The sequence below is a fragment of the Podarcis tiliguerta genome (assembly GCF_965153285.1).
Source record: "Podarcis tiliguerta genome assembly, chromosome: 2".
In the NCBI taxonomy this organism is placed as follows: Eukaryota; Metazoa; Chordata; class Lepidosauria; order Squamata; family Lacertidae; genus Podarcis; species Podarcis tiliguerta.
In genome coordinates, this window is record NC_139535.1 from 14827676 (window position 1) to 14849279 (window position 21604).

Genomic DNA, 21604 nt, shown 5'->3' on the forward strand with positions numbered 1-21604 from the left:
ACGTACCTTGCTTCAAGCAAGCTTGTCACTTGTTAGTCTCAAACTCAGCAATCGCCAAGTTGCCAGCAGCTGTTTCTCCTTTTGCACATGGAGGGTGATCACATTCCCCCCTGGGAGGTCCTGCCCTTTGTTTGTGCGATTGATTTTAAATCATGCTAGAAATTCTTTTACACTTTGTGCCCAAGAATACCTTCAGCCCCTGAGAGAGTTGCACTGTTCCCTGAAGCAAGGCAGAAGACCTTGGGCAATTGAAACCATCTCTAGATTCAGGCTGGGGGGTGACCTTAAAGGCTGGGTGGGGCTGGAGTCAGAAACTGCTGACTAGGACTTCTCTGGGAAGAATGAGGAGGGGGGGAGGGGGAGGAAGAGGAGAATATAAATAGCAGGAACCAGTCGCTTTGAAAACTCTTTCTGTTTTGCTTCTTGTGGACTTGATCAGCAGCAGATATTCTTGCACTGCAGAACATAGCTGCTAGATTGATTCTGCCAGAAGGTAAAAAGAATTCTATAATATATTGGAGGAGGGAGAAATATTGGGAGGGAGAGGAAAGGGAGAGGATGAGATGGGGCAGAAGACTGGGGAAAGGAGAAGGAGAGGAGGAAGGGGGAGAGGGTTTTGGACTGAAGCAAAAACATTTCTAAAATAATATAAGCACTGCTCTTTTTCTAAAAAAAATTATTTAGGTGTACTCTCATTTTGACTCAAAAAAATCTATAGAAAATTTATAGTTGAAATCGAGAAAAATAAATATAGTAACTGGAAAGGGCAGAGAAGACTTACAGTGGTACCTCGGGTTAAGTACCTAATTCATTCAGGAGGTCCATACTTAACCTGAAACTGTTCGTAACCTGAAGCACCACTTTAGCTAATGGGGCCTCCCACTGCCACTGTGCCGCAGCTGTGCAATTTCTGTCCTCATCCTGAAGCAAAGTTCTTAACCCGAGGTTAGCAGAGTCTGTAACCTGAAGCGTATGTAACCCGAGGTACCACTGTATTCCGAAAGGCGGCTTTTAATTTCCTTCAAAAAGGAAACCCAGAGGGGAAAGCACAAATCCACAGACCAAAATCTGCGCTTCTGCCAAAAAAGAAAAAAGAGAAAAAAGGAGTGAACTGATTATTAAGGACCACAGAAATTATTTTTTAAAAAAAAATCCAGAAAAGAAGGGGAATTTAGGTCCTCCATCCCTCTCCTGGCCGAACTCTGGGCTGGAATCAAATGACTGTGGAGCATTTAGATTCAAAAATGTTTAGGGGTACGTTTAGAATGTTACGCTTCTATATTGAGAGTTACGCTGAGGTCTGTCAGATTTTGCTATTTATTTTGTGTTCTTTTTGCTCTTGTGGCTCTTTTTTGTTTTGTTTTTGTGACTGTGTGGAACCCACTTCAGCTATTGATTGATTGATTGTGTGACTGCAGTACATTGTTTATTGCTTTCATTTTATGGATCAATAGTCTTGTTAGATACTAAAATTCATGATAAATTGCTGTTTTAGGAGGTTTCTTTAAACGTCTGGAATGGATTAATCCATTCTGCATTACTTTCTATGGGAAAGCATGCCTTGGTTTTGGAATGGACTTATGGAACAGATTGAGAACTAAGGTACCACTGTACTGTTGTTCAGGCTTCAGAGAAAAGTAGAAGAAATTTGCAGAAATATGAGGCTCTCTGGATTAAGCCTGCCAAATTTTAGGCAGTTCTGTTTGGAGGTTTTTGTGCCAGACACCTTTATTAAAGTGGGTCAGACCTCACTATTAAGTTGTGGGTGGACATAGCAGACGACACAGAGATTTCTCCAAGTGGTTCTTTATAGTAAGCTGGAACTGAACTGAACTCAAACAGTTCAGCTGTCCTGCTTTTATAGCCAGCCAGCTGTCAACACATTAATGGATCTACCCGTGATGTGTTGGAACCAACCCAAACCCAGGGTCTCCGGCCTAAACTAACTGAAGTGGACCTGAGTGAAAACTATATACACAATACCCTCTGGTGGCCAGGGTGAGAACTTCAATACATAACACTCACCTGGAGCATTGTGTCCATTTCTGGCCACCACCATTTACAGAGGATGTTGATAAGCTGGAACGTGTCCAGAGGAGAGTGACATTTCCTTATAAGGCTTGGAAGCCAAGTTTAATGAGTTGGAAGAACTGGCTATGTTTAGCCTGGGAAAGAGGAGACTGAGGGGAGATACGGTAGCCATTTTCAAATATCTCGGGGCCTGCTCTATTTCACTTTTTCTCAATGCTAGGCCAGTGGGGTGGTCCTATATTTGCATAGTAGTTTCCCAATTAGATATTTTTGTAAGAGGAGATGGGGGGGGGGGGGCTAGGCTGCATGCCTGAGACCCTGCTAATTCCTAGATGCAGCAAGGGCTAAAATCTTGGTAATGGCCCCTTAAGTATGGGTCAGGAGCCTGACGGAGTCAAGGGAGGAAGGAGATGGAAGAAAGACAGGCTCTGACTCTGAATCTGACAGGCTGCAGGAGGAAGCAGACCCAACCCCCCCCCTTTCCTACCAAGATATTGGTTTACTGAGACAGTTAGAGCAAGCACAGAGAGTTTCCAAGAAGGGGGAGTAGATGCTAGGCAACCAGATAGGCAGAGGATTGCCAGCTCTTCTCTGGAAAGCGTAGAATTTCCCGACCCTCAATCCCGAAGAGCTGAAATGATGAGATTGCAAAGGAAGTGTGTCAGGGGTTCAGGAGCAGAGGCACAGGAAAGGGAGGAAATGGAGAGCGAGGGGGAGGAGTCCGAAGGAAATGTCAGCGATGACAGCGGTCCGAGGTCTCTGAGTCTTTCCAGTGAATCGGAGGATTCACAAAAAGGGGCTCCCATGGTTAGGGCAAGGGGAGTGCCCAGGGGGGCACTTCAGGAAGAAAGGGCCAGAGGGGACTCAGAGAGCAGCAGTTGGAAATCCGGACCAGCGTCCACACCAGAGTGCAGTAGGGGGGAGGAGTCCCAGGCATCGGGATCAGGCGGCGCGCTGCCAGCGGGAGAACATGAGGCAGGATTGACCACGCCTCCGTCGGGGAGCGAGGAAACGGTCAAGAGGAAGGTTAAAAGCTGCGCGCGCGCGCCAAGTTCAAATGTACAGGAGGGCAGCACAGTTGGCAGCCCGGATAGGGAGCCGGGTCCTAAAGCCCGTAGAAGAGAGAGGGAGGAGTCAGGGGGGTCAACGTCTGCGTCGGAAGAGTCCAGGAAGGAAGGGACCCAGGGGGGTAGCAGGACCCAGAGGAGAAAGGAGAGAAGGAAGAGGTGGAGTAAGGTTAGAGTCTTAAACTGGTGTACAGGGGGCGGAGATTCAGATGGAGCTTCGCCGGTCTAAACCCTAGACGTAGAGCTGGGACGCTGTGGATTGGAAATGGAAACTGTACTTCAATAAAGACTTTTATACATTACTACCGGCTAGCGTTGGTCCTCTGTGAGCTGGGACCAGGAGCCAGCTCTGACAAAGTGTAAAAGGGGAAAACAGGTTTTCCTGTTGTGACTACAATGATGACTCCGAGTAACCAACTGTGTCCATTTCAGCAGGCCGCAATTTAAGGAGGATGTTGACAAACTGGAATGTGTGCAGAGGAGGAGACTGGGGGGAAAAATATAATACAATAGCCATCTTCAACTATCTCAAGGGCTCCTTCCTTTCACTTTTCTCAATGCTTTCATTTCATCAAGTGGATGTAGAAATATTACTGTAATCATTTAGACTAAAAAGAAGCAATATTTCATATATGAATTTTCCAGCTCTGTAAATTAGTATACGTAAGACTACCTTTAGGACTACCTTGGGGGGGGGGGATATACTAGTATGGAAACAAAAGTGCACCTTTTAAAGACTTCAAGAAGAGATTATTTATTTCTCCACTCTGTAATTTTGTCTCCACAGAGGAATCTTGGGACATTGATGCTATGGTGAAAAGTGATGTTGTGGTGAAAATATTCGTAGCAAAAGCACAGAATTGAAGAATTGACGCTTCAGACTCTGAAGAGGCTTACGTTTCACATGGATTAAAATAAGGTTACCAGACGTCCCCGTTTCCTGGGGACAGTCCCCGGATTTACAAATCAGCCCCCTGACAAAATCCATCTATTTAGTAGGAAGTTGAAAAGTGTCCCCGGATTCATTGAAAAAAAATCTGGTAACCTTAGATTAAAAGCAGTCACAAAGACAAAACTGGGAAGTGGAAAACATATTAAGTACAGCTTGGCTGGACAAAGTATCCGATTAAAGCACACGATTAAGTGGTATTTAAAAAGGGTGTTTTCTCACCACATCACCTAGCCATACTGTGCTTGAATCTGCAATCCAGTGATCTGCTTTCAACATATCTCAAGAAACTGGAAAACTCAGTGTAACTGGAGCTGAGTAGCATTTACTGTGAGATCTGTGGATCCTTCTGGGAGAAAGAAAAGATGCGTTCGGTTAAAACTGAAATGGCACATCAAAAGGTCCACATGAATCCAGCTATAACAGAGAATGTGGAAAGAAGTGGAAGCATAAGTGCTAGAAGCACTAAACAAGCAAGAGGAGTCATTGCTCCATGTGGTAAGTGAGTTCTGATGAGAAAGACATGAGTTTGTCTCCACCTACTGTGGGAGGCAGTGGAAGACAGAAGTGCCTGGCGTGCTCTGGTCCATGGGGTCACGAAGAGTCGGACACGACTAAACGACTAAACAACAACAACACTGTCAGAAAAGTTATGGATTTGCTGCTGGGATGAGAGCTGCGAAATGTTGTTGTTGTTGTTTAGTCGTTTAGTTGTGTCCAACTCTTTGTGACCCCATGGACCAGAGCACGCCAGGCCCTCCTGTCTTCCACTGCCACCCGCAGAGTTGCGAAATACAGGCCAACTAATCAAATTCATGAACCCTCTAGTTTATTCAGGCAGTAAAAGCAGTTGGATGAGGGTAGGTACACAGACACTCATGTGAAAATTGATTTGACAAGATTGAGCGGTTGGAGGGGAGAGATACCTTTACACCATGGGAAGCGATACCTCTTTCAAACCATGCTGAGCTCCTCTAAACTATTGAATGTACCCAGCTTTGAATAGTGAGGAAGGCTTCTCAGACTGTTCTTAGTTCCCATCTCAGGTGGAACAATCCTTACTTGAACGTGTGTACCTATACATACACTTCAAGTTCCATACGCTTCAGGTTACAGACTCTGCTAACCCAGAAATATTACCTCGGGTTAAGAACTTTGCTTCAGGATGAGAACAGAAATTGTGCAGCGGCGGCACAGTGGTAGCAGGAGGCCCCATTAGCTAAAGTGGTGCTTCAGGTTAAGAACAGTTTCAGGTTAAGAACAGACCTACAGAACGAATTAAGTTCTTAACCCGAGGTACCACGGTATTGGCAAACAGTTAATGATTCACACAATGGGTTATGCTGCCTTCTGTCTTCCTGCATTGCCTATGTGACATTTGGCATGTATCACATTCCATTCAATTCATGCATTCCATTCCACTTTTGCACTTAACATCACCAAAGTCCTTACTTTTGTGATCTAGAAATTGGATTACTACTGTGTTTTATGTTCCAGCCTAGCTGTGAAGCTCCAGATTTTGCAGAATGCCTAGACCTCTGATGGAGGCATTGGTTGACAGTACGTGGCAGCTCTGCTAAAATGTTTGCAGCGAATGCACATACATTGCTAAGCCAGGTTCAAGGTCCACATATACAAAGCCCAGAAGAACTTTGGTCCAGAATACCTAAAGGGCCACCTGAGCCCTTATATCCCAGCTTCATCACTAAGATCATCCACAGGAGCACATCCGGTTGTCTCCGTGACTCAAAAGCCCAAGTGACCTCAGCTAGATGTTGGGCATTTAGCGCCACCAGTTCAAGCTGTGAAAGGCTCTTCCAGCAGAGATACACCCAGCATCTTCACTTTTGACTTCTAAGCATCCTTTGAAGATCTTTTCTTATGCCAGCAAGCCTATACAGCTGTTTAAAATGTTGTTGATCTCCCAGTTATTTTAATGATTTATATATTTATTTTACTATTCCTTCTGGTGATTTTCGTTTTATTGTACAAATATTATTGTGCAGCACCTTGATAGTTTAGGAGATGGTGGCATGTAAATACTTTTTAATAAAATAAATAACTGGTGACTTGCCAGCCATGCTCAGAGGCCTACCAGTTGGCTGACTTTGTGGTGGGAGGCACCAAACCTATGAGCTTCATGATGCCACAGGTGAACTTGGTTCATCTCATACTCTTCCAACATCCCACTGACCAAAATCGGGACGTTTCTTTTTTGGTCCCCAGCTGATCTGCACCAGAGCACCGGACCAAAAAAATGGGACATTATTGGATTCAATCAGAAGTCAGGATTTACTTCTGTAATTCCAGGATGTCCCACATAAATCAGGACTGTTGAGTGGTATGACATCTTGGTGTGATGCAAGCTTGAACTCACACCTTCAATGTGGGTGGATTACCCAAGCCTTGGTAGACTTGGAGCCCTCCAGATACTTTGGAGTTTCTAGAAGGACTTGTCCGGCATCTTGCTGAAACCAAGGAAACATTAACACTTTATTTCCCTTTGCAGGATTCTACAATAATGGAAAAGAGAAACTCGCTTTTAATGTAAAAAATGTGAGCTTGGCGCTTAATGGCATTCTGATCATTTCCATCATCATCGTGAGCAGCATTGTTTTATCAAGTAAGTGAGGAGCCATTTTGCTGTAACTTCTGCCAGGTTATCAACAGGCCACCTGCTCTTAAAAATCTCTCTTCAGCAGCTAGAATAGCTTTATTGTTATTCAGTTGAGGTAGCCTGGAAGCAGTTGCAGATGGAGGCCCACATTCAGTAAACAGAACGTTTACTGTAATAATAGACCAATATGCACACAGAGATGCTTAAATTTCAAATGATATAAACAGCCTTCTGCAATCTGGTGCCCTTATTGCAAGAGCAGCGGGTGGGCTGGGATGATGCTGGCCTCTTGGCAGTAGCGTTGTCGTTGCTTACTGGGTGATTGTGGGCAGTGGCGGAGCAATCTGATTGGGTGCCCGGGGTGGCGGGGCCAGGTGTCCACAGGGCTCTGAGGAATCATAGAATCATAGAGTTGGAAGAGACCACAAGGGCCATGGAGTCCAACCCCCTGCCAAGCAGGAAACACCATCAGAGCACTCCTGACATATGGTTGTCAAGCCTCTGCTTAAAGACCTCCAAAGAAGGAGACTCCACCACACTCCTTGGCAGCAAATTCCACTGTCAAACAGCTCTTACTGTCAGGAAGTTCTTCCTAATGTTTAGATGGAATCTTCTTTCTTGTAGTTTGGATCCATTGCTCCGTGTCCGCTTCTCTGGAGCAGCAGAAAACAACCTTTCTCCCTCCTCTATGTGACATCCTTTTATATATTTGAACATGGCTATCATATCACCCCTTAACCTCCTCTTCTCCAGGCTAAACATGCCCAGCTCCCTTAGCCGTTCCTCATAAGGCATCGTTTCCAGGCCTTTGACCATTTTGGTTGCCCTCCTCTGGACACGTTCCAGTTTCTCAGTGTCCTTCTTGAACTGTCTGCCTCCTCCCCGTCAGTCATCCTACAGCTGGGGAGGCAGCAGGTGGACCTTTTGAGCAGCAGATCCTTTGCACGCCCAAACCATGGCTCAGGTGCGCTGCAGGCCCCAAGGTGAGTGCCGCCCGGGTTTTGTCACCCTTTCAGTGGTTGCACCCCTGTTGCTACACCCTTGAATGTGGGGTGGCTTGAAACCCACAGCAGGGGTGCCAGAATTGCTCTACCAGCACCTACACTGCCCCAATCTTGCCGCCATCCTGAACCACCATAGTAAGCAGCAGTGATATCCTTTGTCAATAGACTGACACTACCCTGCCATTTTGGATTGTATTGCCCCATTAGCCCCAGCCAGTATGGGATGAGATGATGGGAGTTGGAGTCCAACAACATCTGGAGGGTTTTGTGTAAGCGGCTTGTTTTAAAAGAATTCCAGCACCAGATGTGTGCATTTGTGAGCGCTAAGAATAAGGGTGGGGAAACTGTGGCCCTTCTGACATAGTTGGGCTGCAACTTCCATCAGTCCTTTGATGGAAGGGAAATGGGAAGGGCTGATGGGAGCTGTAATCCAACGATATCCCATCCCTTGTCTCGTATGTGCAGGATATCAACAAACAAACCATAAGTGTGCTTGCTCAGAATCAAAAAAACATTGCGCTTATTTCCAGATAAGTAGGCTTAAGTATATGTATTGTATGTATTATATTTGGGATAATGTGTTGCACTTGTAATGTTATATATATATATATATATATATATATATATATATATATATATAGGCTTAAGATGGTAAGGCAGACTAGTAAGGAAGATAGACGATAACTTTATTATCTCTCCTAAACCAGAAGGAACATGAATATTATTTATTTCTGTAGCTGAAGCTATTACAAAATAATATCTGAACAAGAACAGCTACAAGCCTCCTAGCACATAAGATTAAGTCCAGTGCCACCTAGTGACTAAATTGCACAGTGATGTTATCCACACATCATCTTACTTAAGAATCTGACAGGTCCTTCAGGTTTCCCTGAGTTTCCTTATGCTTTCTTGTAAATGTTTTCTGTCATGGCAGGACACAATTCTGATCCAATGCGCCTCTCAGGGAGAGTCAACTCTTATGAGGAATCAGGTGCAGGGACCTGACTGGCTTTGGATGTGTGGCAGCCATGGGAGAAGCTGCTCCATGTTCTGCAGCCTCCTGGGCTTGTGGACAGAGATGGACCCTAGGTTTGCTGCACTCCCTCCTACCCTAATTTACCCAATCTGTTCCTCATGCAGAGGAAGCACCCTTATCCCAAGTCAGACTTTTAGTCCATTTGGCCAGCGTTGTCTCTGGGAGTAGCCCATTGGGTGCCCTCTAGACACTGTTGGTCTACGACTCCCACCATCTGAACATCACCTTGCCTCCTGCTGAGTCTACACTGCCTGGCAGTGGCTGCCCAGGGTTTCCAACAGGGATCTCTACCTGGAGACGTTGCGGGTGGAACCAGAAATAGTTTGCAGGCAGATCATTTGCTCTATAACTTTTGGTCCCTCTTACTGAGTACTGTCTTCCCAGGCAACCAATGAGATGTCCTCTAGATGTTCTCATCTCATCAGCCCCAACTGACTTGTGATCTGACTAGCAGTGGCTCTGAAAGATTGTCAACCTGGAATGCTGAGTTCTTCATGCAATGTTTTTGTGTGCTATATTTGCAGTTATGTTGTTTTGATATATAGTACGTTCCCGAGAACAATTCAAAGTGTTGGTGCTGACTTTTAAAGCCCTAAACTGCCTTGGTCCTGTATACCTGAAGGAGCGTCTCCACCCCCATCGTTCAGCCCGGACACTGAGATCCAGTGCCGAGGGCTTTCTGGCGGTTCCCTCATTGCAAGAAGTAAGGTTACAGGGAACCAGACAGAGGGCCTTCTCGGTAGTGGCGCCCACCCTGTGGAACACCCTCCTTTCAGATGTGAAGGAAATAAGTAGCTTTCCTATCTTTAAAAGACATCTGAAGGCAGCCCTGTTCAGGGAAGTTTTTAACATTTAACGCTGTACTGTTTTTAACACTTGATTGGGAGCTGCTCAGAGTGGCTGGGGAAACCCAGCCAGATGGGTGAGGTATAAATAATAAATTATTATTATTATTATTATTATTATTATTATTATTATTATTATTCTGTTATGAAATGCCTGATTTTGAGATGTATTTCCTTTTTCTTTGTTGTGAGCTGCTTTAAGCAGGATTGTTTTTGTAAAAAGGCAGCATATGAATAAGATGATGGTGATGAGTGGAGTACGCTGCCTGACCTTTATTTTTGGTAGGACTATTTATAAGATATAGATAGTAATCTGTCTCACTTTCCGATACCTTTCTAGGAAGTTGTGAAGTATTGCCTACCGCCCTACCTTCTCCTTCCACTCCAACTGAGTACTGTCCTGACGGCTGGATTGGCTACCAAAGGAAATGCTACTATTTTTCAGAGAGTGAAGGAAACTGGACTTCTAGCCAGAATTACTGTGCCTCTTTCAATGCCTCTTTGGTCGTGATTGACTCTCAAAAGGAGATGGTGAGTGGAAAGGCACAGAGCACAGTCTGCAGCCCCAAATAGAGTTGATTCTACACTTGAATGAGGGTTGAAAATATATTCACACTTCTTTTCTTTATTAAGAGTTTCTTGAGACGATACAAAGGTCGTGCTGACCACTGGATTGGTCTCCAAAGGATGAATGACCAGGAGCCTTGGAAATGGATCAATGGCACCATTTTCAATAACTGGTGAGATCTTTTCCCCCCTGTTGTGTGTCAAGAAACAAATGCCAAAGTCCAGAAACTGGAAATTCGGCAGAACCAGCCATTTAAATGTCCAGGCTATGCAGAATGTTTTGCTTTTGGAAAAAAATCTTTAAATATATATATTGATGTTTTTTTTAAATTGTGAATTTATTAAGGAGGGAGGGCAGAGACATGGCTATGGGGTGGGGTGGAGCTAGGCAGGAATTTGTGCCAGGTGAAGCCTCCAGAGGGGTGCCATTGAGTCTTCCAGCCTGAGTGTGTGTGTGTGTGTGTGTTTGTCTGTATGTATGCAAATATGCTTGGTGGTGGGGTGCTAAACTGGGTCTTTGAAATACTGCCTAGTTTCGCCGTTGGGGGAAGAGACAAAAGAAGGGGGAATTTTAATCCCCTGAAAATGTCAGCTCACATGAGCAATACAGTGGTGCCTCGCAAGACGAAAAGAATCCGTTCCGTGAGTCTCTTCGTCTTGCGGTTTTTTTTGTCTTGCGAAGCAAGCCCATTAGCGGATTAGCGCTATTAGCGGTTTAGCGGCTATTAGCGGCTATTAAGGGATTAGCGGCTATTAAGGGATTAGCGGCTATTAAGGGAAGTAGCGGTTTAGTGGATCAGCTGATAAGCGGCTTAGATCAGCTGTTAAGCGGCTTAGATCAGCTGTTAAGCGGCTTAGCAACAGCTGTTAAGCGGCTTAGGGGCTGGGGGAAAAGGGGGGGAGGGAAAAAACCCCCGCAGAACTCGCAAGACATTTTCGTCTTGCGAAGCAAGCCCATAGCAAATTCGTTTTGCGAAGCACCTCCAAAACGGAAAACCCTTTCGTCTAGCGGGTTTTCCGTCTTGCGAGGCATTCGTCTTGCGGGGCACCACTGTACAATCATTACATCCATCTTGGTTTACTCATAAAGCTTAATATATGCCACCCAAATGCTATGCCTTGCCAGTTGTGAGGGCATGTGTGGAGCCAATACCATCTCAGCCTCCTGTCTTGCTCAATAGCCACCCCAGCTGGGGGCAACCACTAGGCAAGGGGAAACAGGTTCTTTGGATCTCACTGGATGGAGGACTGACAGACCACTGAGTGAAGAGATCCTTTACAGTGGTACCTCGGGTTAAGAACTTAATTCGTTCCGTAGGTCCGTTCTTAACCTGAAACTGTTCTTAACCTGAAGCACAACTTCAGCTAATGGGGCCTCCTGCTGCTGCCTCACCTCTGGAGCATGATTTCTGTTCTCATCCTGAAGCAAAGTTCTTAACCCGAAGTAATATTTCTGGGTTAGCGGTGTCTGTAACCTGAAGCGTCTGAAACCTGAAGCGTATGTAACCCGGGGTACCACTGTAGACAATAAGTAAAGATTTTAAGCAAAGGAATAATAAGCAGAGATATAGGGATAAAATAGGCTCATCTGCATGTCCTCTCCAGCCACTGGACATCTCAGTTTCTTCAGGCTGGCTGACGGTTCTTCAGTTAGGCTCAAAGCCCATCTTCATAGAATCATAGAATCATAGAGTTGGAATAGACCACAAGGGCCATCGAGTCCAACCCCCTGCCAAGCAATGGTTCATGTCAAGATCGCCACTCTTCTTCTGAAATCAGGGGCTTTTATACCATTTGCTGGGGCCCTGAGCCAAGATTACGTAGTCTTAAATTTAAATGTATTAAATTAATATGAATGAAGCTGTCTTCTGCAGTATTCTTCAGGTGAAAATTAGTTTCCAGGGCTTCCTGCACATACGCTGGGGGTCCCTTTTCTTGAAGCTGAGGTTGCCTTTGGGGCCGGTATACTTGTTCTCAGGGAGACTATTTCTACCTTCTATTCCTTTTTAGGTTTGAAATCCGGGGAGGAGGAACAGGTGCTTACTTAAACCATCTGGGTGTTGCTAGCGGCAGCAGTGGAAATGAAGAACCCTGGATCTGCAGCAAACCAGTTGGTAAATGAGAAACAGCACAGGCTTCTAACTCGTGCAGATCACACTCCATGAGGTATGCAGAACCCTGTATCTTCCACAACAGAGGAGAGAGGTTGGGCTATCTACCTTAGCTATTGAATCTGTGGGTGTTGGTGGAGGAAAAACCTCACTTGATTTTGTTGGGTGGTCCAGATTTTGAGTTTGGTGCAGATTTGTGGTTTCCTGGGCAATGTTGGGAGAGAGACAGAGTAAACGTTAATTCTCCTTGACGTCTCAGTGGTATCCTGAGGGATACCATTGACCATGGTGTCCTTCTGGAGCGGCTGTCCAAGTTGGGGGTAGTTGGCACGGCTTTGCCATTTAAATATAAATTGGTTTTATTTGCAGATGAAATATTTATGCTTATTTCAAAGCCTCAATCTATTATTCCTAATTTGATGAAAGCAACGGATGATTTGGGTAAAATATCAGGATACTCAATTAATTGGTCCAAATTGGAATTGATGCCAATAGGTGAAAATCTAATTACTCGTTCATTTAAGCAATACCAATTCCAGATTTGTATCAAATCTATTCAATATCTAGGGATGTTAATACCAAGAGATATAACTCAGTTAGTAACAGTAAACATAAATGAAATAATAAAAGAGTCTTCACTAAATATTGACAGGGGGGAACCATTAAACCTTACCCTTTGGGCATGCTCTCAAAATGAATCATAGAATCATAGAATCATAGAACTGTGGAGTTGGAAGGGACCCTGAAGATCATCTAGTCCAACCGCCTGCAATGCAGGAATATGCAGTTGTCCCATACGGGGATCAAACCTGCAACCTTGCCATTATCAGCACCAAGCTCTAACCAACTGAGCTATCTAGCTCTAGCCCCAAGAGTAATGAACATTACTGTGAGATTTCTTTATGTCCTGAGTGGACTTCCAGCTTTTATACCTGGGTCATATTTTTTGTCTTTGGAGCTCAAAAGCACGGTGTGATGGCCTGGGATTCGGATTCGGATGCTGAACCTGAGGGATCCCAGCCTGCACAGGATCCCCCGCCTCCAGAACCAGCTGAGCCGGGGCTGGGGCATGAGCCCGAAGGGTCCTCACCTGCGCTGGATCCTCAGGTGCAGGTATCAGCTGACTCTGCTCTGAGGTGATGGAGGACCCATTGCCTGCAGGTGCTCCACTCTCAGCCCCGTCAGATGAAGCTGAGGTTGCCTTTGGGGCCGGTAACCCTCCAGCCTCTCCTGAGCTGCAGAGGCTTAGGGCAGAGAGGCGGAGGGAACTAAGTTCCCACAGGAGGAGTGCTCGCCTCAAGGCCAGGAGAGGTGAGTCACCTGAGGATTGGGGCTGCCCTATGCCTCGGGTAGATAAAAGCCAGCCAGCCCCAGTCCCAGGTTGCGGGAGCAACATTGTTGGTAGCCGGTTCCTGCCTGAACCCTGTCCTGCTTTCCTGCCGGAGCTTCTGACCTCACCCGACTCCCTGCCCTGCACCCAGCTTCAGCTTTGACGGACTGCCTCCATATTGGACCTTCGACCTCGGACTGGACTTGGACCTTGTCTCTCAGTTAACCCACAGGACCAGCACACACTGTTGCTATTGCCCAAGAGGACTGTCTGCTGAGGGCCTGAAGGGACCTGCCCTGGCCCTTTCTCCACCTGGCCTAGGCTGGGGCCTGACAGGCTTGACAAGGACCGCGGCTGCTCAGCAGAGAGGTCTCCTCTTTTAAATTGTTTTAATTTTATTTGTGTCATTTTAAATGAGACAGTCTTGGCTGTGAGCCCTGGAAGACCTGCACCCTGCCTTGCTGGCCTTTTCGCATCTGGCCTGGAGTGTTGAGTGGAGTGGAGTGTTGGTACTAAAGGGTTAAGAGGTAACAAGTCACTCTAATCACTGAGCAGCTGGAAGGCATTAAGCATCCAGGAATGTGAGTTAGTTTGTATAAATAGTCAGTTCACCCATGTGTTTCCCCCCGCCTCTTTTTGACCTGACTCGCAGACTCAGTTTGTGGCCATGGGCGTGTTTGCTGATATGAGTTAAGTTTAGAGTAAAGTTTTCTTTATGCCAGTGATAAAGCATGTGTGCTTTATCGCCAGGGTTTTTCTTTTGTAAATAAAGCTTTTTTTCTGAGTTCCAAAGTGCTTGCTCCAGGATTCTTCATTGAAAGGTACTGACACTCCTGCCTTCTTCAACCGCTGCACGAAATTCTCTGCTGAGATAAGATTTATGGCGTTGGAAGCGCACTGGACGTTTACTTAACATTAAAGTTTAATGGACATGGAGTGCTGACTGACTCCAGCTACAAAAGCTGAGACTGTTGAACAGATTCTTGGGCTGGAGTATTGTTTACGGGGGGGGGGGGGGGATTGGGAAAGGTTGTTGCTGCTATTGACGTTATTGTTGTATCTTTTGTTTTGGATCTTATTATTTATGTTGAAATTGTTTCCATTTGGTTGTGTTCTTTTTGATGTATATTATTTATTGTTTATGACTTTTGTTATGTTTGTAATTTTGTAAGTTGTCTTTCCACAAGGGCCAACATTGATACCAAAATCTGTCATGTGAGAAAGACACATGAGAGCAGAAGCAGCAAAGCAGGCTGGGAAGTGCTGGGACTGCAGGGGCCTACTAAAGTTGTTCAGGCCTAACTGCTAACTGTTGAGTCACTCTGACATGTGACTTAGCAGCCAGTTTCTCTCGGTGGTGTTCTCTGTAAGTTTTCAGCCAGAGTCAGCCTGCCTCAGCTGTGAGCAGAGTCGGTATGTAATCTCAATCAAACTGTTTGGAACCATGTTTATGAAGAAGTTTATTTTAATTCAGTAAAGCTCCTATTCTTTCTCCCCCCCCCCCGAAAAGTTTTTATTGTTAAAATAATTCAGCATTAATACACACATATTGCAAAGCATACATTTTATACAATCCTTAAAAATGTTCAAACATACCTACACTCAATCCCACAGATAATTCCTTTTCCCATCACCATCCACTACCCCTCACCCTTTGTGTTAGACTTCCAATCTATTCAATTGCAATTTCTTTCCACTTCTATTATTTTCTTTCACACACCTTTAACCTAATTTCATGCTTCTTTTTCTATTATACATTGTTATCCATCTTATTTAGTATTTCAGTATTTAAAACGGAATTTGTTTATTCTAATAGGAGTTCTGATTTTTCGATATGGTTTTGCAAGTATCCTTTAAACACCTTCCAGTCCCTGTCTATCTTCTCTTTTGAGATCCTTCCAATTTCTCCCATTGTTTTGGATATATTGTAGTACTCCAATAATTTGGCAAGCCACTCTATTTTTGTTGGCATAATACCACTTTTCCAGTTTTTCGCAATCAATAGCCTTGCGGCTACTGTTGCATATAAATATAATGTCTTGTCTTCTGCCTTTAGACTTCCTGGTACTATTCCCAAGAGAAAACCTTCTGAATATCTGAACATTTTTTACATTCCGTTATATATTGTTTCCCAAAATTGTTTGATGTTTAAACAATTCCACCATATATGTCTCATAGTACCTTTTCCAGTGTTGCATCGCCAGTAGACATCGTTACAATTTTTATTCATTTTTGCTATTCCTTCAGGTGTTAAATACCATCTATGTTGTATTTTGAGGTAATTTTCTTTCAATATATAACACATAGTGAATTTCATATCTTCTTTCCACAATTTTTCCCATTGTTCAAACATAATATTTTCCCCAATATCTTGAGCCCATTTAATCATTGATGCTTTAACCAATTCATCCTTTGTTTCCCACTCTAATATCAGATTATACAATTTAGATATTTTTTTCTCTTGTATTAAGTATTTATCAAATTTTGATATTTCTTTTTCAAATCCTAACTTTTTGTCTTTCGCTAAACTCTGCATTATTATTGATTTACGCTGCACGTCAAAATTCAGCATTGCCTGAGCTCTGCGAGTGCGGCTTTCTCCCGATTGAAGTGCAGAGTGAGAAGGGCATGTCTGGATCTAAGATTTCTCTCTGACTTTACCTTGGTGGGGGGGAAAACCCAGAAGCTTTCCTTTTGTCAAGAATTCTACTTGCCCCAAAATGGAAGGAATAAGAAATGCCAGCAAAAGAAGAATGGATACAAAAACTTACGGAATATGCAGAAATGGCAAAACTTACCGGAAGAATAAGAAATCAAGACAAGAAACTTTTTTTTTAAATAAAAGAATGGAAATGGTTCATCGAATATTTACAAACAAACTGTAAACAGATAAGACCATTGGCAGGATTGTTGTAATAACCTGCAGTTTTATAAGAGTATATATTAAAAGTAGATGAATAAATGTGTAAATTAAGTTAATTTGGATATGAAGAAAATATTAAAAATAAATTTAAGGAACCGCAGAAGGAGGGGGAAGGAAGTCAAGTTCTGAAATGTTCAAATGATTGCAAAATTATTGACAGGTATAAAATTGAAACTTATTAATAAAATAAAAGATAAAGATAAACATTAAGAAAAAAGACATCACTCCTAGGGTGTGTGTGATGTTTTGACGACACTGTGAAATGTGTTATGGGAAAATTTGAGAACTTTAAAAAACTCATGTAACCTTTGTTCAGGGCTCTGTCTTTTTTTGCTTGCCTTAAAGGTTGGAACCTTTGTTGCAACAAATAAAGACCAGGCCTATTGGCTGCTGATTTGCTTCTTCATTGCTTGGCTGAAGTCTCTTATTTTCTCTGACTGATACAGAATTCGCAGGGCTAGACTCAAGCGAAGTTGGGAAATGGTTTAAGTAGTGTACCCCAATTTTGGGATGTGAAGGGGGAAATACAGACTGCAGAGGAATTTCTGAGATAGCCTTTGGGAAATGACCTGTTCAAGCTAGGGCCATTAAGGATCAACAGAGGGCCAGGAGGAACCAGACAAGGATGTCCACTTCCACCTTTGCTCTTTAATATGTCTTTAGAACCCCTGGCATTAGATAGCATTGTGAGATTCATGAAGGAGTTGAATATGCTTATTTCAAAGCCTCATTCTAGTATTCCTAATTTGATGAAAGCAACGGATGATTTGGGTAAAATATCAGGACACTCAATTAATTGGTCCAAATTGGAATGGTTGCCTATAGATGAAAATTTTTGGCTCTATAAGACTCACTTTTTCTCTCTTAAAAAGTAAGGGGAAATGTGTGTGCGTCTTATGGAGCGAATGCAGGCTGCGCAGCTATCACAGAAGCCAGAACAGCATGAGGGATTTCTGCTTTCACTGCGCAGCGATCCCTCTTGCTGTTCTGGCTTCTGAGATTCAGAATATTTTTTCCTTGTTTTCCTCCTCCAAAAACTAGGTGCGTCTTGTGGTCTGGTGCATCTTTTAGAGCGAAAAATACGGTACTCATTCATTTAAGCAAAACCAATTCCGGAATTGTACCAGATCTACTCAATACCTAGGTATGTTAATACCAAGAGATATAACTCAGTTAGTAACAGTAAACATAAATGAAATAATAAAAGAGTCTTCACTAGATATTGACAGGTGGGACCCATTAAACCTTACTCTTGTGGGGAAAGTGCATGCTCTCAAAATGAACATGACTCCCAGATTTCTTTATGTCCTGAGAGGATTTCCAGCTTTTATACCTGGGTCATATTTTCAAAAGATAAAGTCCCTGTTTAGGAAATGTCTTTGGAGCTCAAAAGCACTGAGGATATCTATGCAGAAAATACCACTACAAATGAAAGAAGGTGGATTTCGAAATATTGGAGACCTCCTGATGGTCTTAACTTCCTGACATGGGCAACCTTAGAATATACATATATAGCAATTTTGGTTGGTTAGACAGCATTAGAATCAAAAATATTTCAGAAATATTTGAAATTTCAGATGACTCGAAATAATTCAGTTAGAAAACTGGATTGTTGTAGCTAATAAAAGCAATTTTGATCCATTTTCCCATGCAAAACTTATTCTGTGAGATATCCTACTCTAAAAATTGGAATAAAAGATGGTAAGATGGAAAAACTGGATGGAAGCAGGTCTATTGACCTTGATAGATGAAAAATACACGTATGATGTTCTAAGAGAAAAATATCACCTGTCCTATGAGGCCCAATGGCAATATCTGCATCTTTCCATACAACATCTTTTAACAACCTCATCTCAAATGTTCACTGTAAAGCGTGCATCTTCAGCATTCACCAGAAGCTATAGAATGGTGCCAGGCTGGGGAAGGAGTTCCACAACGTAGGGGCTGCATAGTGGCCTAGCTTGCACGATGGTCTCATGACCATTCAAACCATCTCCATAATGAACCATTCTATCTTGCATCTGCTTCACATCATTTTTAAGCTCTGCCAAGTCCTTTTGGATCGGCTTCAGAACTTGTACTTGAGCCAGTAAATTTCAGTAAATTAGTATTTACTGTCCTCCACCACCATTTTCCGCGGCCCAACATATTAGTGACGCTGTTGGACTTGAAGAAGCTGCCTCTCATTTCACTCTAGTTGGCATGGCTACACCTCATTAAAAGAAATAATATATCATGGGAGGTTTTATATACCCAGTAATCAATGACTTTGTCCAAGCAGTCCGATAATTCAGTAGTTTGAAAGCTTGTTAGTCTGGAGGGAGACGAGAAATTTGCTTTCAACAGGTTTTGGGGAACTGATCGCTTTGAATGAAAGGGGTGGTACTGTGCTGTTTGTATTGTAATTATTGGCCAGGTTTGCTGTTTTGTGCTGTCAAATTCTACAGCTGATCCTCAACTGTCACTTCAAACCAATCTTTCAGTAGCCAAAATATATCTATTTCGAGTTCCCTTGTTATCTCTGGATTTCACCTAGAGGTATTTTGCTGAAAACAGAATCTTCTTGGTATTCAGTATCTTTTAAACTTTTGTGTTCCTGGCAAATAACAAAATTCCACATAATTATTATCCGGCCTTTGTTCTGGGCTCTTTCTTTTGTTTTATTTGCAGATGGTATCTGTTAAGTTGTGGGTGAACATATCAGACGACACAGCGATTTTCAAACAGCTCATGTTTATTCAGAGGCCAGAACAGAACTGAACTGAAGGGCTCAGTCAGCCTGCTTATATAGCGCTCCAGTACCACGTAACTGTAACAATTTTCTAAAACTATCCAATCACTGAACGTCACTTTCGATCCCTTATTTGCATAACTATCTACAGTATCCCCCTGCTGGCCCAGGGTGAGAACTTCAGTACATAACAGTATCCTGCTTATTTCAAAGACTCAATCTAGTATTCCTAATTTGAAAGCAATTGAGGATTTGGGTAAAATTTCAGGATTTTACCAAGAGGTATTTTGCTGAAAATAGAGAAATGCCTTCCACAATCTTCTCGGTATTCAGTATCTTTAAAAATTGTGTGCTCCTGGCAAAGAACAAAACCCCACATAATTATTATCTGTATCAAGCTAAAATATTACAGTAAAAGAGACTCTTTCTGGCAAATCCATCTAAGTTCAATACTGCAGGCTTCAGCGACGAGTTCAGACTTTATCTTGCCACAATAGTTCCCTTTGGCATACTTTGGTTCTGGAAATCTGTGGAAGGAAAGGGTAGAGCCGGAGGTCAGGACTGAAGACTGTTACTACTATCCCCCCCTCCCCACATTCTTAATAGAAAGCAGGGGAGTTCGCAAAATGTGTAATAAGCTGGCTGTGTGCATTTGAATCCTTCAAACATGCATGAATAGTATCAAATTGGATAGCATGAAGAAAGTCATCATTATTATTTATTAAATTTATATACCCCCCTATACCCACAGGTATCAGGGCAGTTCACAGGATAAAAAAGTCATGCGTGCTTGATAATGGGACCCAGCTTGGAATGAAGTTACATGGTTTTAGCAGAAGTGTTATTAAGAACTATATGAATATGAACTGTAAATGTGTCAAAGTGAAAAATTCAAAGTTAAATTGTGTTAGGATAAATTATACAACAAAAATTGAAGAAGAGGGAAAGGATTTGTTGAACCAGCAAATTTGAACTAGAATACAAAAAAGGGAGGTGTGAGGAAGTCGAGGAAATAAGCAAATGAAAGATATAGATATGAAATTTGGATGTGTGTTTCAATGTTTTTGTTGTATTGTATCTTTTTATTGTTGATGTATTGTCTGTTGAATCTATGTATTGTTTTTCTTTACCTTTTTTCTTTTCATAATTATAAAACATCTAATAAATATTTTTTTTTTTTTAAAAAAAAGATAATGGGACCCAGCCATCTTACCCTTTTCCTGCCCCAAGACCAAATATTTTCCTTTGAGGCATGGGAAGGAGGGTTGCAGCAGTGGTGGAGAATCCGCCAGGGATCTGGGCATACTTTACATCCCAGGAACTAAAAATGACCAGCCCAATTTGCCACCTAGAGAGAGTTGGTGAATCGGGGTAATGGGGCAGATATAGGAGCTTGAGAGCAAAGCTGGCTTCCTTATCGGTATTTGGACCTCAGCACATTCCCAGCAACGATGGATGTGCAACACTCTGTATTAGTCTGTGACTCACCTCAACCACATTAAGACTTTACAAAGCCGAACTGGTCAGTTGTTCACCCCAAATTAAATGAGATGGGGGGCCATCCATCATTAACTGCTAATAACCTTCCAGTTCTCCCTTCCTTCTCTCTCTGGTTTTCCTCTAGGACCTAAAATGAACTTCTGGCCAGTTCTTTTTGAATGTTTGTGTGTGTTAAGAGTGACAAAAATGTTTCCCTCTTTTGCAGTTCATTTCCAGCAGTTCTTATTTTTCATTTTGTACATCTTTGCTAGTTTGGTGGGTGTTAAGTACCACCTATAAACGGAATTTGGCAGCATCTCTTATACCAGTCCCTCTCTCTGCATGAGAATGCTGGCAACCTAATTGGAACCAGTGCAGAAACCCATGCCTCAATTGCACACCCAAATAATCTGAGCTCTAAAAATTGCATGATATTTTGCTTAGGTTAAAAACAATGAGAAGAACTCACAGACTCTGATCAAGCTGGGAGCCTGTAATCCATATCCATTTATTCTCTGCTAATGAGAGTGAGAGTCCGATCCAGAATTTTGCATTTTTTGTAATGTTTTTTATGAAGTCCTGTGTCAGAGAAAACACATTTTTGAAAAAGATATTTGCTGATTTTCAAACCGATGGCATCAAAACAAAGATTAATATAAACTCCACCATCAACCGCATCCTTCTGAAAAGACTTTCTAAATAAAAACAGGAGTTGGGCTACAGCTACATGAATTTGCTTGCAACTTACTGCTTTGGTTCTCACTAGTCAAGCTCCCCAAGGCCCTATCTAGACACTGATGAACAGGCCATGGGTGGGAATGGGGTGAAGCCCTAAACAAGGCCCTGCACTCCACAAGCTTCTCAAGTCACAAAGCATGATACCATTGTTGAGTTACTAAATTAGAATTAAGCGC

At 43.0% G+C, this 21604-nt stretch overlaps 1 protein-coding gene and 1 long non-coding RNA gene across 2 annotated transcripts in view; both read left to right on the top strand.

Annotated features, from left to right (window-relative positions):
- Positions 1 to 390: 390 nt before the first annotated feature.
- Positions 391 to 21604, top strand: part of LOC310670895 (C-type lectin domain family 2 member B-like) — a 58830-nt gene continuing 37616 nt past the window's right edge. The window contains exons 1-2 of the mRNA XM_083426743.1: positions 391 to 493; positions 3886 to 4545. Coding sequence (XP_083282869.1) covers positions 4413 to 4545 — 133 coding nt within the window. The 5' untranslated portion in view covers positions 391 to 493; positions 3886 to 4412. The remainder of the gene's footprint in view (positions 494 to 3885; positions 4546 to 21604) is intronic.
- On the top strand, positions 10049 to 12902 carry LOC310671026. Its single transcript, XR_014507683.1, has 3 exons — positions 10049 to 10080; positions 10183 to 10289; positions 12127 to 12902. It is a non-coding gene; the product is annotated as an uncharacterized lncRNA (long non-coding RNA).